This window comes from Octopus bimaculoides, chromosome 20 (genome assembly GCF_046866305.1).
Source record: "Octopus bimaculoides isolate indiv1 chromosome 20, ASM4686630v1, whole genome shotgun sequence".
NCBI lineage: Eukaryota > Metazoa > Mollusca > Cephalopoda > Octopoda > Octopodidae > Octopus > Octopus bimaculoides.
Genome location: NC_142947.1, coordinates 14,107,239 through 14,126,777, shown reverse-complemented (window position 1 = coordinate 14,126,777; position 19,539 = coordinate 14,107,239). Strand labels below are relative to the sequence as shown.

The following is a 19,539-nucleotide window of genomic DNA, read 5'->3' as shown; positions in this document are numbered from 1 at the left end:
GGATATTTTTGATAAAGGACAAAGTTGTTCAACTTAAGAAAAATTGTGATTTGTATAACAGAATCTCAATTACTTACTTGTGCTGGAAATGAATTGAGGAACTCCAATAGTTTAAAATTTGATTCTTGTATTGCATTAGCAGCTTTCCTAATGATTCCATGGAGAGACTTTTGTGCCATTTTCATTAATGACATGAGCCAAACTTCTACATTTCCTTCAGCTTTTACTGGTTTGTCTAACTAAAAATATTAGAGGAACAGAAACATATTATAAATGCATGGGTTTATCTGCATTTCCCAATATACTGTATATTTGGAAGTGTTAGAAACACACATACACACACATACATGTATGACTCAACTATTTGGGTTAGCTCTTGGTTGCAGTTTTGAGCATTATGGGAGGAACATCATCAGGACAAGTAGCTTTGTTGGTTTGAAGTGTATGCCTCAAGGTTTATTTTGGTGACCAGATGTACTTTTGCTCTTAGTGTGTGTATATATGCAAGGTGGTGGACCTAAAGAGGTGGAAAGAATTAGAGAAGATTTGCTGAGAGTGTGCACAGATTATAGAATTCTCTAATCTTTTAGTGCATCCACTTGTGGTTTAGTTGTGCTATAAACTGTATGTATGAAATTTTTCCCCTCCATTTCTGAATTAGTTGTTCTCATTATGAAAATTGATGTAATGATTGATGATATACATTTATGTGGCTATTCACTGTGTGTGTGTGTGTGTGTCTGCGTGCTTGCATGCAAGTGTGTGTGTGTGTGTGTGTGTGTGTGTGTGTGTGTGTGAGAGAGAGAGAGAGATCTGGACTGATTTTGTTATTCATATTTCAGATTAATAAAATATATTACCAATAGCATATTTTAGTAGTTTTATAGATATTTTGTTTTAAGAGAACAAATAAATGTTAAAACATGATGAACCTCTGCGACGGGGAAGGAAAAACAAAACCTGTAATTTAAGCAATCTTTATTCAGTTGAGTGGTTAGTGTATCGGGCTCACAATCATGAGGTATAATCTTTATACTTTACAGCCAATAATTTATTAAATGGTTATGGTTTACCACCAAAAAAAAACAAAAATAATAAATAATAAAACATTGAATTAAAGTTTTCCTGACTATAAATTGTATAATTATGAACAAGGAAGTAAAGCAAAAGCGGACAATGCCCTCCACCCAAAAACAAATCCTTGGCCACCAGTTTGGAATTTACATACATATATTTGCTACATTATCATATACCCGGAAAAGCCCAAACATTATAAGGTGCGGGTATGGCTGTGTGGTAAGAAGCTTGCTTCCCAACCACATAGTTTGAGATTCAGTCCCACTGGATGACAACCTGGGCAAGTTTCATCAAATACCGTTCACAACTTTTTGAGTCATTTTGCACACAGACGGACAAACAGACAAACCAACGCTGATGCAAACATAACCTCCTTCCTTGGTGGAGGTAAAAAATGAATTAATATTATAGCCTTTACTTACTTCCATACATTCTCCTTCACTTGATTCCACAGATAGTATTGTTTCATATTGCTTTTCATGAAATTTCACCAACTTTATGTTATCGAAGACACTGAGAAGATGAGCCTGGATGGTGTGGCAGTCACTGGCTTGACCAAGAATTTCCAATAAGGCTGGATCAGACACAAAGAAAAAGCGAGGGAAAAGCAGCCTCTTTTTCTCTAAATAACTGAAATTGAAAAAGAAAAAAACATCATCATCATTGTTGTCACCATCATCATTTTATTTTTTAATGCCTGTCTACCATGCTTGCATGTCCTTGGATGATCTCATAGGATCAGATGGACCAGAGGACTGCATGTGGCCTCACATTATACATGAATGGGTAGGAGTAATTGATGTAGATTCTGGTCATCGCCCTTTTATTTTTATTCTTTTACATGTTTCAGTCATTTGACTGTGGCCATGCTGGAGCACCACTTTAAAGGGTTTTAGTTAAACAAATTGCATCCAGGACTTATTCTTAGTAAGCCTAGTGCTTAGGCTATTGGTCTTTTTTGCCAAACTGCTAAGTTACAGGGACGTAAACACACCAACACCAGTTGTCAAATGATGGTGGGGGGACAAACACAGACACAAATTACATGGAAAAATGCAAGCAAGAGAAATAATATCCTGAAGATTATAAACCTGGAAAAGAACAGGACAAGTCATTACGTCTAGTAAAGTAAAGAACAAGAAAACATTTGCTTAAAATATTGCAGCTAAGGATAACATTTCAAATAAAATATTTAGATTTAGAAAATATTAACTTTTATTAAAACTAAAAATTCTATTACAAGTTATTATTTGTTACTTCTATTAAAAATGAAATATAAACTCAATTAAAATATTTTTTGTACTTTAAAAAAATTCATTTTTTTAATTATTAATTAATAATTAGAAATTTGAAAATAGGTTATAAAAAATAATAGTAGTCCAGAATTAGTTAGTACAATAAATATAATAATACAAAAATTAGATATGTATTACAGTAAAATCTACCTATAACAACAAATTCACAGTAAAATTTGCTTGAGTTATTGCCAAATCTTCACATTTTTTAGTTTTGACTCAGTCTATTTTTTATATAATGAATTTGCCTGCCATATATACTATTCTACTTTGCATAAAACTTTAGCTATGTTGGTACTTCTGGTTCTCATTTTTTAAGTATTCTAGTGTGTCAATATTTTAACAAAATGAGGGTACTTTTTTTTTAATTATAATTTTACTTTGTAAATTAAAATCAAATAATTTTTAATATTCAAATTTTATCCTTAGCTGCAATATTTTACGTAAAACTTTCTTGTCCTGTACTTTACCAGATTTATAATCTTAAGAATATTATTTCTCTTGCTTGCATTTTTCCATGTAATCTATTTTTTTTTTTTTTTTAAGTAGTGGGATCATTTTATTCAACTAAAATTTCTTCAAGGTGGCGCTCCAGCATAGCAACAATTTAATGGCTGAAACAAGTAAAAAACAGAAGAGAAAAGACTACCAAACGGCTAAATTATAAATGCCAACATACACTTCAGAGCTTTTCTATTCTATTCTGCATGCAACAAGTTTTATATAAACATTATTATCTAACCATTATATATATATATATATATATATATATATATATATATATATGAAGTAACAAACTGAGGAAAAGAAATCCTTCAAAGTGGACTGACTCCTGTGCAGGTGGCACGTAAAAAACACCATTTTGAGCATGACCATTGCCAGTACCACCGGACTGGCCCTCATGCCGGTGGCACGTAAAAAGCACCCACTACACTCTCGGAGTGGTTGGCATTAGGAAGGGCATCCAGCTGTAGAAACTCTGTCAGATCAGATTGAAGTCAGGTGTAGCCATCCGGTTCGCCAGTCCCCAGTCAAATCGTCCAACCCATGCTAGCATGGAAAGCGGACGTTAAATAATGATGATGATGATGAGAACTGTGATTATGTATATCAGAAAAAAATATATAAAAGTCGAAACAATTTGTTGGCCTTTATGGTTTTTATAATTATGTTATATAATATTATGTTATATTATATTCATAGTATTTAACGTAATATACTATAGATAAATTATTGGATTGTCAAAAGCATATCTCTATATTTGATTTATCTTTATATATATGCATATGTATGTATATGTTTTTGTTTGTGTGTCTGTCACTTGACAACCGATGTTGGTGTGTTTATGTACCCATAACTTAGTGGTTTGGCAAAAGTGACCAATAGAATAAGTACTAGGCTAACAAAGAATAAGGTCTGGGGTTGATTTTTTTTCATTTACAGGTGGTGCTCCAGCATAGCCACAGTCAAATGACTGAAGCAAGTAAAAGAATAAAAGAATAAAGAACATATGTGTGTGCGTGTGTGTGTGTGTGTGTGTGTGTGTGTGCACATTAAAAGTACATAGTACATTTAAATATTAAAGTTTTGTCTATTAAAATGTATCTTGACAGCTGCCAAAATAGGGCAGTTACTGCACCAATCAAATTGACAGACAAGCAAGCAAGTAAACAGGAAGATATTATATTTTATAGCCTAGTATGCTCTGCTGGATGTATAATGTCAGTGTGCTTACATGACAGAGTGTAAGCACCCTGAGAGAAAAGTTGGACATATGATGCATCACTTGTGGTGTGCAAGAGAGATGACTGCACTGGTATGGTCATGTGTTATGTGTGGATGAGGACAGCTGTGAGAAGAAGTGTCACACCCTAACAGTGGAGGGAACCTGTGGAAGAGGTAAACCCAGAGAGACAGAGGATGAGGTGGCAAAGTATGACCTTCAAACGTTGGGCCTCACAAGTGACCGATACCTTTGGAGATATGCCGTGCTTGAGAAGACCCAGCAAGCCAAATGAGATCGTAGTCATGACTGATGCCAGTGTCACAAAACTGGTCTGTTTAAAACCACGCTGCCATCATTGGCTGGTATGCTGTGCTTGTGAAGACCTGTTGAACTGAGTGAAATCGTAGTCATAGTTGATACCAGTACCACCTGACTGGCACTTGTGCCAGTGGTACGTAAAAAGCACCATTCAAGTGAGGGTGATGCCATCTGGTTCACCAGTTCCCAGTCAAACCATCCAACCCATGCCAGCATGTAAAGCGGACGTTAAACGAGGATGATGATGATGATGATGATATATATATATATATATAAGGGATGCCTTTTGCATCGAAGGTCGGCGATTGTCGTACGCTGAAGAAGGGAAATAACCCTGAAACTCGAGTACGTACGTATCGTAGACCAAGATGGGAAGGATAACTTCCCTTGGCAAATACAGACAGGACACAGAAGTGTGTCGATAGCCAGCTGGAGGAGATGTCCTCCTGGGGCTAAAAGCAACAGTAACATCCACCCCTCGGGGTCAGCCACATTTAAGTGGCAAATATACTTCACTATATATATATATATATATATATATATATATATATGTAAATATATAAAAATAAATATATATATATATGATAAGACTCTACAAAGTGTCTCTTAACCAGATTTCATTCGTCTACAAGGTTTATATTCAATTTTTCACATAAAGATATGTTCACGAAGCAAATAATTTCTATTTTGTTATTTTAGCCTAAAGATTTAGATTTAGATTTAGATTTAGATATTGAATTTAACAGCTGCTTTATCTTGAAAAACTTCAGTCATACCGATTTCCCCACAACGCCCACACAACACATCGTATAAGCAATCAACCATGAAACACACAAGTCATGTATACCCTGTATCAACATTTAGTCATACTGAAAGATATATATATATATATATATATATATATATATATATATATATATATATATATATATATATATATATAGATATGCAGGGCAGGGAATCGTCAATTAGTAATAAAATTAATAATTAACAATTTTGCCGGGTAGCTCAGTATGAAAAAACCTTTTCGGTAAAATCATTTATAATCATAAATATATAGGGATTGACAGTAACCTGCTTCTCCAACATACTGAGAATTCAGAAATAGCAGCCAAAGAACTACTGATTCTAAAACTACAAATTATTACTCTAAATTGATAGCGATATTTTTGATACACACAGAACAAAAAACAGTAGAGAAGAGTAAAAAAACCACTTGCCTTTAGTTAATTTAGTACGATCGTTTCACAGTTAAGAGCAAAGAATACTCTATTCTGATCGTCAGTTAAATATTCTAATAAATTTGTTAATGTCTAAATAACTCACGTTAATTTTGACCATGCGACATCAAGACCACGTGAGGAAGACATTAAGAAATTTATCGGCCAGTGAGTTCAAAATCCCTCACCCCTTTTTACTCTTCTCTACTGTTTTTTGTTCTGTGTGTATCAAAAATATTGCTATCAATTTAGAGTAATAATTTGTAGTTTTGGAATCAGTAGTTCTTTGGCTGCTATTTCTGAATTCTCAGTATGTTGGAGAAGCAGGTTACTGTCAATCCCTATATATTTATGATTATATATATATATATATATATATGTATGTATTACTTCCTCATTTTAATATTTGGTGGCCAAGGTCAGGATAGTGAGCTGGCAGAATTGTTAGCATACCAGGCAAAATGCTTTGTGGCATTTGATCTGTCTTTTTATTCTGAGTTCAAGTTCCACTAAGGTCAAATTTACCTTTGATCCTTTCAGAGTCAAAATAAATACCAGTTAAACACTGGGGGCAATATAATTGAATTAAGCTCACAACTCCTGAACTTGCTGCCTTTTATCAACCCCCAGGGCAACCAAGTCATTGAGAGTCAATTTGGTAAGTGGAAAATGAAAGAAGCTTGTCACTTATATATATATATATATGTATGTATGTATATATATGACTATGTTTGCTCCTTACCAGTACTCAACAACTAGTGTTGGTTTGCTTACATCCCTGTAACTTAGCAGATCAACAAAAAAAGGCCAATGGGTTTAAAATAAATACTGAGGTTGATTTGGTAGACTAAATCCTTCAAGGTGACACCCCAGCATGGCCACAGTCTAATGACTGAAACGGGTATAAGATTAAAAGAATAAAGGAGCATGAAAATCAGTTTATGAGAAAATCATTTTATAATAGTCATTTACTCTTCATGGCTATCATTACAACAATATTGCCCCTGTTTCCCTGAGCAAAGTAATGCACTAGGGCTTCTGGTGAGGACACGTGACTTTGTGGATAGGGTATTTGGTTCACAATCATAAGGTTGTGAGTTTGATTCTGTAGCATGTTGTGTTCTTGAGCAAAACACTTTATTTCATGTCGCTCCAGTCTACTCAGTGCTATATCTACATACCAGCTTGCTTCGCTTCACTTCACTTCACTTTTATTTTGTATGTAACAATGTCTGATTATATAACTGCATGTTATATATAAACAAAAAATGCACTTCTTTGGTTTGGTTTGCATCAAAAAGGTGACAGTAATGTGAAGGAGATGAGCTCAATTTTCACTAAACCTAAACTTAGATAGGATAATGTATTTTACAATGATATTGCATTCAATAATGAATATTAACAGTATTCAAAATGCATCAAAGTGAGTGTGTGTGTGTGTGTGTGTGTACAATCGTCACTAAAGTGACTAAGGGTGCAAGTCAGCACCAGCACTGCTAGAAATAAGAGTCAAAACAACTCTTAACCACAGGATTAAATTAAACTTGCTCTGTCAGTTTATAGAAAATACCATAGGAATCAGTGGCTGATTTGGTAAAATGGCAAAATGAAAATTATATATTATTAAAGTGGCTAGTCACAGTTAAAAAATCAAAAAGCACAAATACAATCGTCAATGAGAATATCAGATCACCGAGGATTTTGGATTGTATTAGAATATTAATTCCGATTCTTTAATCCAAGAAATTTGGATTAAATTTGGATTAAATTTTAAACATACACACACACACACACACACACACAGAGAAAATCTGCCTTTTATAGATAAGATACCATAAGAATCAGTGGCTGATTTGGTAAAATAGCAAAGTGAAAATTATATATTATTAAGGTGGCTAGTCACAGTTAAAAAATCAAAAAGCACAAGTACAATTGTCATTGTAAGCCTAGTACTTATTGTATCAGGTTCATTTGCTGAACCGCTAAGTTATGGGGACATAAACACACCAGCATCGGTTGTCAAGTGATAGCAGGAGGACAAACACAGACACATAAATATATATACATACATACATATATATATATATATATATATATATATATATACGACGGGCTTCATTCAGTTTCCATTTCCCAAATTCGCTCACAAGGCTTTGGTTGGCCCAAGGCTATTGTAGAAGACACTTGCCCTCAGTGAGACTGAACCCAGAACCATGTGCCAGCTCACCACCTAAGTATATGTGTATATATATATATATTAATGTTTGTTTTTACATTCAGTTATAATAAAAACGATTGTACATAAATCTGATGGATTATTCTATACTTTTGTAGAGAACAAATTTATTGTTCTTAACAAGAATATCATTGACAGAGACTTTGAAGTTTTGGCCAGGTAAGCCATCATCGGACAGTGGTACATTTTACGTTAATTTTGGCTCTATATAATCTCTCATACGATAAAATCTTCATTGGGTGAGTGGGTCTGAGTGGAGTGGTAAATAGGTTGTAGATCAGGTTGTGATGGAGGGGTATTTTGGAGAAATATTGATTAAATTTGGGGTTATGTTATTACTTAGAATTTATTTATGCATGTAGAGTTTTGTAAATATGTGTGTTTATTTAGGCGTGTCCCTTTCAAGTCATCAGATTGTTTTTAGTAGTGCACAAAAAAAAGGATGTAGGTAGGTATAGGGTATGCTAGTAGTTTTAGTTATTTTAGGTTTTATTGGATTTAATCCTATGTTTTAACAATGTAAAGTCAAAGATTCAAAGTTTCATTCTGTATTTAAATTTAGTAATTGGGTATCATTTTCCTAATGGAAAATTTTAGATAGATATATGATATGCTAGTAATCCTAGTTATTTTCTAGTTTATTGGATTTAATTATTTTTTTGCTTTGACAATGTAAATGTCAAAGGGTCAAAGTTTAGTACAGTATTTAAAAACTTAGTAATTGGGTGTGTAAAAATTTTTGTAATGGAAATTTTTAAGGATTCACAAATTACGGTAAATAGGTAGGTATGTTTTAGCAGGTCAGTTGTTTATTTGTTGTTGCTATTTAAGGTATTTTCAGTTTGTATTTGGAAGGTGGGATAGGTCAAGGTGTTGTTTATAGAGAAATTTGTTCACAAGAGGATGTGGGTTGATGTAAAGGTCGTTGGTCTGTATGTTTCTTTCTAGGGATTCATTCTTCTATAAGCAATTTGATTAAGATGTAAAAGTCTTAACTATTGTGTTTTATTGAAGCAGAGTTTGTGAGGCTGTGTGTTGATAAATATTTCTTTAATTTTGTTTCAGACATGGGTATTTTGTAATATATTATTTTAGGCTTAGAGATACATGCGAAAGTGGGGGTGTTATAAAAAAAGTACGTATAAACGCATGTATAAAAATATATGCTCCTGTTGTATATTTTTACACATGCAGGAATAATAACATAACCCTAAATTTAATCAATAAATATTTATGAAAAAACTTCTCCATCACAACCCACCCTACAACCTAATTACCACTCCACTCAAACACACATACCCAATGAAGATTTTAAATAGCCAGAGACTGTATAAAGCCAAGATTAACTTCAATGCATCATACACTGATGATGGTTTACCTTGGTATTTAGTCTGTCTTTATGTTCTGAGATCAAATTCCGCCGAGGTCGACTTTGCCTTTCATCCTTTCGGGGTTGATAAATTAAGTACCAGTTCAATACTGGAGTCGATCTAATCAACTGGCTCCTTCCCCCAAAATTTCGGGCCTTGTGCCTAGAGTGAAAAAGAATATGCTTCTTTACCAATCATTATTGTAATAATAGCATTATTGTAATCATTATTGTAATAATAGCATTATTGTAATCATAGCATTATTGTAATCATTATTGTAATAATAGCATGAGAAAGCAAAATGCTTTCAATTCTGTCAATACAAGCAGCCCTCAAAAAAACTTTTTGTGATTAAAGTGGCCCGCAATGTAATTCAAGTAGGCCAGGCCTGGTCTCATTGATTATATTGATCCCACTACTGAAGTGGTATTTATTTTATCAAACCGAAAAAGATGAAAGGCAAAGTCAACCTTAGCAGAATTTCGACTCAGTGCGTAAAGCCTGAAAAATTTCTGCTAAATACTTTTGTCCAGCACAGTAATGACTCTGCCAGCTCACCACCTTCATCATCGTCGTTTAACGTCCGCTTTCCATGCTAGCATGGGTTGGACGATTTGACTGAGGACTGGTGAAACCAGATGGCTACAGCAGGCTCCAATCTGATTTGGAAGAGTTTCTACAGCTGGATGCCCTTCCTAAAGCCAACCACTCCGAGAGTGTAGTGGGTGCTTTTACGTGCCACCGGCACGAAGGCCAGTCGGGCGGTACTGGCAACGGCCACGCTCAAAATGGTGTATTTTACGTGCCACCTGCTCAGGAGCCAGTTCGGCGGCACTGGCAACGATCTCGCTCGAATGTCTTTACACATGCTTTCTTAGTAGGATTAAATAATGAAGTTGATATAAGTAACTATTGCCTACATAAACCAGTTTTCACCAGATATGCACATACAATTACTCATCTACACCAATAAGTACAGTTGATAAAATTATTTGATATACAAACCCAGTCAATGATTTTTGACATAATTCGAGTTGTTCCAACAAATGTGGCAGTAACTGAATTAGAGTGTCATCACCAACACAACAACGAACAACATTGGGAATTTCATGGGCTCGGCTCATTATCTTCACCCAAGACTTGTCAATGTTCGAAAACCGCTTTGCTTCCTACAAGTAATGAATTTAATAATGGTAAAGCAGGAATTAAAATGGAGGGAGAGGTAGGTAGGATGAAACAGTTTGAAGGGGAAACAGCAATAGAAGAAGAAGAAGTATAAATGAGATATAACAAAAACAAGAGGTAGGGTATAGAGAGAGAGTGCACACGAGAGAGAGAGGGGGGGAGGGAGAGAGAAAGAGAGAAAGGAAGAGGGAGAGAAACAAGAAGGAAGAGAACTGGAACAAAAAAAAAATCAGTTCAAAATAAATGTGGAGGAAGAATAAGAGCAGGAAGGCAAGAAGGCAGAAAGAAAGAAAGGAAGGAAGGAAGGAAGGAAGAAAGAAAGAAAAGATAGCCAAAGCAGTAGTGCAGTGGTGGTGGTGGCAGCGGTGGTGATGATGGTGATGACATTAGGACAGCAGAAGCATAATGGGGGTTGCAACACAAGAGCTGATGAAATATTATAAAATAATCACTGTTCCAGAATGTTAAGTATCCAAGTAATTATTGCAGTGCATTAATTACTATACAATGCGTAATTACAAATGACAGAAATATATTTAGTAGAAAACATTAATGAAAGTAAAACATTGATGAAAGAAAAACCCTTGATAACAAGATAGTATTATGACACTGTAAAATTAGTCACGTCCCACAGAGGACAATAATGCCTCTGTGTGTCACAGCTTTCCAACTTCCCTGCATCCATGAAACCCACTCACAAGACTTTGGTTAGGGATGCAAACACACCGACACTGGTCGTCAAGCAGTGGTGGGGGACAAACACAGATGCAAACACACATACACACACACACATGTATATCATATGTGTATATGTGTGTGTGTGTGTATATATATATATATATATATATACACAAAGTTTTAAATTTAAATTTAAGAGAGAGATTTGATGCTAATATCCATTATTATAATAGGAATAAATTACAATAATAATGGATATTAGCATCAAATCTCTCTCTTAAATTTAAATTTAAAACTTTGGATATATAAACAAGGAGAACGATCCCTAAGGAGTCTAATTTAGACTTTTTTGCAGTGAAATCTCTTGCTATATTGGTAACGATTACATGGTTTTCTATGAAAAATTATATATATATATATATATATATATATATATATATATATATATCAGGTCATCCCATAAGTTCTGTCTGATTTTACCTTTTTTAAAATTGAATGAAATTTAATAGTATTTTAGAATGTCTAATGGAATTAAAAATTATTTTTATGCATTTGTGTAAATTTAAACTAATTAAATATTATTTTACAGAATAATAGAATTAAAATTTCTTTGATTAAAACCCTTTCTAACATGGAAGTATCCAAAGAGCATTTGAGGTACATAATGCTTTATGAGTACAAAAAAGGAAACTCTACAGCTGAAGCGACTCGAAACATACACTCAGTTTATGGGAAAGAATGCTTGAATGAAAGAACTTGCAGAAGATGGTTTGCAAAATTCAGAAGTGGAAATTTAAGCCTTGAAGATGAAAATAGGTGAATTGTGATATGGCGAGGAACTTATGTATGTATGTATGTATGTATATGTTTGTTTGCTTGTTTGCATGTGTATGTGTGTCTTTGAGTCTGTGTTTGTCCTTCACCAGCATTTGACAACTGGTGCTGGTGTATTTACATCCTTATAACTTAATGGTTCAACAAAAGAGCCTGGCAGACTAAGTATCTGACTTTAAAAGTAAGAAAAGTAATGATGTACAGGGAGTTGACTCATTCAACTAAAATTCTTCAAGGCAGGGCCCTGACATGATCGTGACTTCACCACAGTTGAATGAGTGAAACACATAAAAGATAAAAAAAACAAACAAAGGATAACAATATGATAAAAATAAAATATATTAAAAAACAAAGGTTTACCTTTGGAAGTTGTTTCGCAATATCTCCCCCAACAAAGACAGCTTCAAGGTAGACCCAAAGATTTTGTACAGTCAACCAGTTATCTATGATTTCAGACGAGTTTGACAGATTTTGAACCCATTGTTGTATCTCTCTTTTGAAGGGTGCATTGAACCTAAAGAATACAGTTTCCCAATGAGAATGGTTACATGAGAAATTTTACAGATTCGGTAGAACCAATTCAACAGAGAAACATTATAAAGAATCATGTCTTGGAATGGGTAATTCTGAAGGTGGATGAGCTTTATTCTGTACTCTTACCACATTTCTAACAGAATATAACATAACAATATATACATATATATATATATATATATATATATATATATATATATATATATATATAAAGGTTAAGAAGGGTATTGGAGTCAACCAAACCCTAAAGATACAGGCAATACCGAATAAGTGCTGTATACCGACTAGTTATGCCCCTGTCGTAGCAACATGAGTGGGAAATATAACATAGGTCGTGTATTAGCGTGTGTATGTATAAAGAAAGAAGCAGATAAAGAGACCAATGGCAAAGTTAGAAATATATTTTATGTATAAAGTCTTACAGCTGTTTCAGGGAAAATCCAATGTATCCCTAACTTTGCCATTGGTCTCTTTATCTGTTTCTTTCTTTATACATACATATATATATATATATATATATATATATATATATATATATATATCATCATCATCATCATCATCATCATCATCGTTTAACGTCCGCTTTCCATGCTAGCATGGGTTGGACGATTTGACTGAGGACTGGTGAAACCGGATGGCAACACCAGGCTCCAATCTAATTTGGCAGAGTTTCTACAGCTGGATGCCCTTCCTAACGCCAACCACTCAGATATATATATATATGGGTTCAGTCCTACTGTAGCTTTGGGCCGACCAAAGCCTTGTAAGTGCATTTGGTAGATAAAAACTGAAAGAAAACCATCATATGCATGTGTGTGTGTGTGAGACCACTACCACTTGACAGCTCATGTTGTGGGGACATTATCTTGAAGCTTCAAGATTTTAGTGATGTGATTGTTTATTTTTAGAATGACATTGTAGAATATGTGGGAAAGACTAGATCTGGCCAGTTTGACGATAAAACATGTAGAATATTTAGGCCAGATGTGGTCAGTTTAAATACAGAAGGGTTTAAGAATATACCAAAAACAATGTCATGATACCTGTTATTCATAAGAGAGCTAAGAATCATCAAAGAGTCTTCTATGAGTCCAACAATTTCGCTAGTTGCATCTCCTCGTAATAGTTGTTCTCCTCTGTTCTTGAAATTACCAAAGGTAAACTCTTTCATATCCCAATCTAGCATCACTTGTTTCAGTTTCGCTTCGATATCTTTTTCTTTTTCAGCTGAAATGCAAATATCCTGAAATATAAACATAAATCGTTTTTCTGTTGTATTCTCATTGATTTTCGATTGATCCAAATGATTTGAGTTAATGAAATTGTTAATACAGAATTTTTTAAAAATATACTATGTTAGTGTGCCATTATCATTTCCATGATATTTACCATCATCATCATCGTTTAACGTCCGCTTTCCATGCTAGCATGGGTTGGACGATTTGACTGAGGACTGGTGAAATCAGATGGCTACACCAGGCTCCAATCTGATTTGGCAGAGTTTCTACAGCTGGATGCCCTTCCTAACGCCAACCACTCTGAGAGTGTAGTGGGTGCTTTTACGTGTCACCCGCACGAAGGCCAGTCAGGCGGTACTGGCAATGGCCACACTCAAAATGGTGTATTTTATGTGCCACCCGCACAAGAGCCAGTCCAGGGGCACTGGCAACGATCTCGCTCAAAAATCCTTACACATGTCACAGGCACAAATGCCAGAAAGGCGACGCTGGGCACAGGTGCCATCCCGATTTCGCTTTCGCTTGCCCCAATAAGTCTTCGCAAGCTGAGTTTTGTGTCCAATGAAGGAGACGACGTCCTTCATCAATATACACAAAATACGCTTTTAAGACTTAATCCTTCACTGGGGCTAACACAACTATTATAAACAAGGTGAGGAAGTAATCAGTGAAGGAGCTTGTAAGTGATTGCTCATATTGCTAGAAATAGCAGTCAGAGCTTCTTCAGATCAGATCCTGCCATCATTTGAAAACAAAAGAAAGAATACATTGGATGACGTAGTCTTAAAAGGATGGTCATGACTGGAATGCATTTGATCATCGATTTTCTTAACACGGATTGACTTGCATTAAACAGCAACAAAGCAACAAAAATAACAAGGTCAAGTAAAACTTAAAAGCTATTTTTGTATTTCTAGCTGATGTAATAACAAAAGGACAATGATTCATTCAAATATTCTTATGAATGGTTTTTCGAGTTTTTTTTATAAGCTTTTGTCATAAACCTTGCAAATTACTCACAAGTGAAAAAAAATTTGCTACCAGCAATAGTAATTAGTAAAAGAAACTTTGGTTCCTGACAATCCTAACTTTCAGTTTGCAAAGAATTTTTTGCTTAATTCCAAGAAAACAAATCACTTAAATCTTAAAATACAAATTCAATATATATTGAAACTATGTGGCAAGAAGCTTGCTTCCCAACCACATGATTCTGGGATCAGTCCTACTGTGTGGCTCCTTGGGCAAGTGTCTTCGACTATAGCCTTGTGAGTGGATTTGGTGGATAGAAACTGAAAGAAGCCTGTTGTATATGTGTGTGTGTGTGTTTGTACCCCCACCATCACTTGACAACTGATGCTGGTATGTTTATGTTCCCATAAATTAGTGGTTCAGCAAAATAGACCAATAGAATAAGTACTAGGCTTACAAAGAATAAGTCCTGGGATCCATTTTATCAACTAATATGACATATTTCAACTGCGAAAAGGCAAATTCACTGCAGTTACTAGAGAGAAAATTTTAAGCTGTAAAAACACCATATCTGTTCCATATTGTCTTGTGAGTGGATTTGGTAGACAGAAACTGAAAGAAGCCCGTCGTATATATGTATGTATATATATATATATATATATATATATATATATATATATATATATACACATGTATATGTGTGTGCATCCGCGTTTGTCCCCCTAACATTGCATGGCAACTGATGCTGGTGTGTTTACGTTCCCGTAACTTAGCAGTTCGGCAAAAGAGACCGATAGAATAAGTACTAGGCTCACAAAGAATAAGTCCTGGAGTCGATTTGCTCGACTAAAGGTGGTGCTCCAGCATGGCCGCAGTCAAAATGACTAAAGAGGTAACAACAAGAATTTTTTTTAAACCTGATTTTAGACTCAGAATATAAAACAAACATAAGAAACCCTTTTGATAATATCAAACCTGAGACTGCCCCAGGTTTTATGACATAAACTTACTGTTTTTAAGTGGCCTAAATCATAATTTTCCTTCAAAATTTTATGTTAATTTGTTCCATACCCCAGCTTAATAATGAGAAATTTATTTTACTAATTCTTTATTATTTTAAAAATTAATTGAAAAAAATGCAGCATACATTGACAGAAACATGGTAACTAAAGGGTTAAATACCACAAGGTACTTAGTCTTGAATATAGTCTTCCAGTGTTCCACAGCCCCTAAGGGTAAATATTGTGCTAACTTATTTTCAACGCAGTTGTTGTTGTGATGGTGGTGGTGTAACTTACAAATACAATATGCTTTTCATTTGACTGTGACTCATCACCGTACAGTCTAGTGTGCAGTGACAAGTAATATCAGATGTTTTTAACCAGTGTTTTTGTAATCCTATAGATTCTTATGGCAACCATTGTAGGCAACATTGCTCAGAGTCTGATAGTTAATATTATTAGTGATTTCATTTCAGTACGGTGCTGGAGCCAGGCCCATCCAAGGCTATTAATAGGTCAAGATTACATGTGAAATGTAGGCTTCATTTCAAACTAAATACATATGATATATGCATAGACATACATACATACATACATATATATATATATATATATATATATATATATATATGTGTGTGTGTGTGTCATCATCATCATTTAACGTCCGCTTTCCATGCTAGCATGGGTTGGACAATTTGACTGGGGACTGGTGAACCAGATAGCTATATATATATATATATATATATATATATATATATATATGCGTGTGTGTATGTATATATATATATATATATATATACACACACACACACACACAAGTGAGATCATCTTGCCATCTTGCATTTAGTTGACCTCTTGGTATACACTATGAATTTATTATAATATTATTATAGTATCGTATACACATTGGATAATATCATATTAAATATCAAATGATTTACAGTATATATAAATTAGTAAAACATAAAATATTTATTTATACATGAAAATAGGGGTGGGGGCACTGAGGGTATTATGTGGCCATGAGGTGGGGCAGTGGCCCAAAAAGTTTGAGAACCTCTGCCCTAAAAGATGGTGAGAGAGATGCACTAGAACAGCAACTCTGACTCATGGGGCTCATACTTGCAAATAGAATATATTAAACTGCAGTAAACAGGATGGTTATGGGTGGAACACTGGTTGAACAATAAAACTTTGATATGCAATTCTGGTTATTGATGGTGCCATGCAGTGGGACTGAACCCAACATCAAATGGTTGAGAAGTAAGCTTCTTAACCACATAGCCACACTTGCACTTATGTAAATTAAAAGAAAAAAAATCTACATAAAATTTTTGAAAATACAAAATATCAAAAATCCTTACTTCGATTTCTTCCTTATACTTAAGGAGAGGAGCTTCTAGTACGTTTTTAAGCAATAAATTGTCATCCTTCATTTCAAACTGATAGCCTGTTACTCTCGTTAGTCTCTTCCAGTGACGGTCTTTCATAGCTTGGTTACTCATTAGTTGGAGTAAAGGAATGATTTCATTAAAATCATCAATTTTTTGCTTTAGGTCTTTAAAAGCTTGCCAATCCTTCAAAGCACGAGGCAGTTTGCGACATCTAGGAGACAGGAAAGGAAGAAAATAAGTTTAATATTGGTTTCAGATTTTGACACTAGGCCAGCAAGTTTAAGAGAGAGGACTAATCAATTATATCGACCCCATCCCCAGTACTCAGCTGGTACTTATTTTATTGACTCCAGAAAAGGAAGGAAAGCAAAGTTGACCTAGACAAAATATGAACACAGAATGTTAACCCATATATACTCCTGGTTACGTTTTCATAATGCAATGCCTGCTTTTGCGTGTTTGGACATGAACTCGTTGAGGAGAATCTGACTGAGCATACAAAATGTTCAGTATGTAGTTGATACATATAGCTAACAGTTGCATACTGTTCTTCTCTTCCAGATTGTGAAAGCTTACCATAACATTTAATCTAAAGACAGTGAAATTTTAAGACTCCATTTTTTCATGGGCATATATGGGTTAAGATGGGTGACATGCCTCTAAGCATTTTTCCCAGTGTGCAAATGATTCTGCCAGCTTATAAAAATAAGTTTAATATTAATCTCTGGTAAGGTGACGAGCTGGCAGAATTGTTACCATGCTGGGCAAAATGCTTAGTAACATTTTGTCCATCTTTACATTCTGAGTTCAAATTCCGCCAAGGTTTGACTTTGCCTTTCTTTCATCATTTGAGGGTCAATAAAATAAGTACTAGTTGAGTACCAGGGTTGATGTAATCAACATGCCTCTTCTACCAAAACTGTTGGCCGTGTGACAAAATTTAAAATCAACATTCATCTCTCGTTATCATTTTAAGTAACAACTGTATTTTTCCAAGTATTGAGTGCCACGACAAAAATAATTCAAATTTAACATTTCTTGATTAGAGACAAATTTACTGTACTGAAGAGGAATGGTAAGTAACAAAAACAGAGGGATTAGGAAACCAATGCCCGTGGGCAGCAGGGAAACAGCTGAGCAAAGGAAGCTGTGTGGTTAAGAAGCTTGTTTTCCAAACACATGGTTCTGGGTGTTTTCAATTATAACACTAAGCAGATCAAAGCATTGTGGATGGATATGGTAAACAGAAGCTGGAAGAAGCCCACTGTATATATGTAAAGGCTGACGACAGGAAGAGCATCTGGCCTATGCAAGCATAGTAAAGTGAATGTTAAAAGAATGAAATAGCACTAAACATGATTACCAGTAACAAGAAAATTATAAGAATTTCACTGTAGATAAAAAGGAAATTATATATGTGTGAACACTTTGTGTTTCCTTCATATCTTTTGATTTAAATTCATTTTTCTAACCCCACTTCATGTTGTGAGGAGATAATTATCTGACTTTGTATTAACAGCCATCCAGAGGACGCCACATGTGTATATAATGTAAAACCAGGGAGAACGCAATATAATGACACATTAAATGTAAGTATCAAAATTTATCTAAACAAAATATCATAATGACCTATTTTGCAACTCCAGCAGTTCTGCATTGATCTTTTCGATGTTGACATCACTCCATGGGATATCTTGATAACCAGTCACTGTATCAATGACGTTAGTATAGAGTCCATAAAGCTTTTGAAGAAGTTTCAATTCTTTGTTGATCTGCATCAGTTCTGGACACTGGGTGACCGGAAGACCAAATAGTTCTTCACCTCTTGTGTAAGTTATATACTTACGGTACAAGTTATCAAAATGGTTCTGAAAAATTATTAGTCGATCAGCAGCGTCTCTAGGATCAATTCCTGCCACCATTGGTCCTGACTGAAAATAAATACCAGGTACATTTGTGTCACAGTTTAATTATCTTATTTACAATATACCACATTTTCTAGCATAAAAGTCAGTGTAGTACACAGTGTAAACATGTAGTGTAAAAATTCATCCCTCATCATTATTTTTCCAAATCTTGCTGCATTTCACATACAATTTTTAGTCTCAGAAATTCAACTTGTGTGCCAGAAATTATGGACGCCACCATTCTCATACAAAACAATGAGAGAACAAAGAGCTTAGAGAAAGAAATTAGAACCAGTGATGAACCTCAGCATCAAGGAGGGAAAGAGAGAAAGAGAGCAAAGAGAGAAAGAGAACAAGAAGAGGAGAGCAAGGAAAGAAAGAAAGCAAGGAGAGAAAAAAGAAGTTTTTTTACATAACTGCATTGACATGCTGACTATATCAGCCAAATTTTTCCCACATTTTATATATCTTGCATAGTAATCCTTTCGTTCCCAGATTTATGACGAAATACACATTGTTTCAATTAATTTTGGAAATGATGAAGAATTTATTAAAAT

General features: G+C 34.6%; 1 protein-coding gene across 1 annotated transcript in view; it reads right to left on the bottom strand.

Moving 5' to 3' along the window:
* Positions 1-19,539, bottom strand: part of LOC106881606 (dynein axonemal heavy chain 5-like) — a 143,421-nt gene that overhangs the window by 50,006 nt on the left and 73,876 nt on the right. The window contains exons 22-28 of the mRNA XM_089338035.1: positions 18,705-19,006; positions 17,046-17,286; positions 13,517-13,716; positions 12,300-12,453; positions 10,248-10,411; positions 1,500-1,707; positions 78-239 (exon numbers count right to left, since the gene is read on the bottom strand). Coding sequence (XP_089194161.1) covers positions 78-239; positions 1,500-1,707; positions 10,248-10,411; positions 12,300-12,453; positions 13,517-13,716; positions 17,046-17,286; positions 18,705-19,006 — 1,431 coding nt within the window. The remainder of the gene's footprint in view (positions 1-77; positions 240-1,499; positions 1,708-10,247; positions 10,412-12,299; positions 12,454-13,516; positions 13,717-17,045; positions 17,287-18,704; positions 19,007-19,539) is intronic.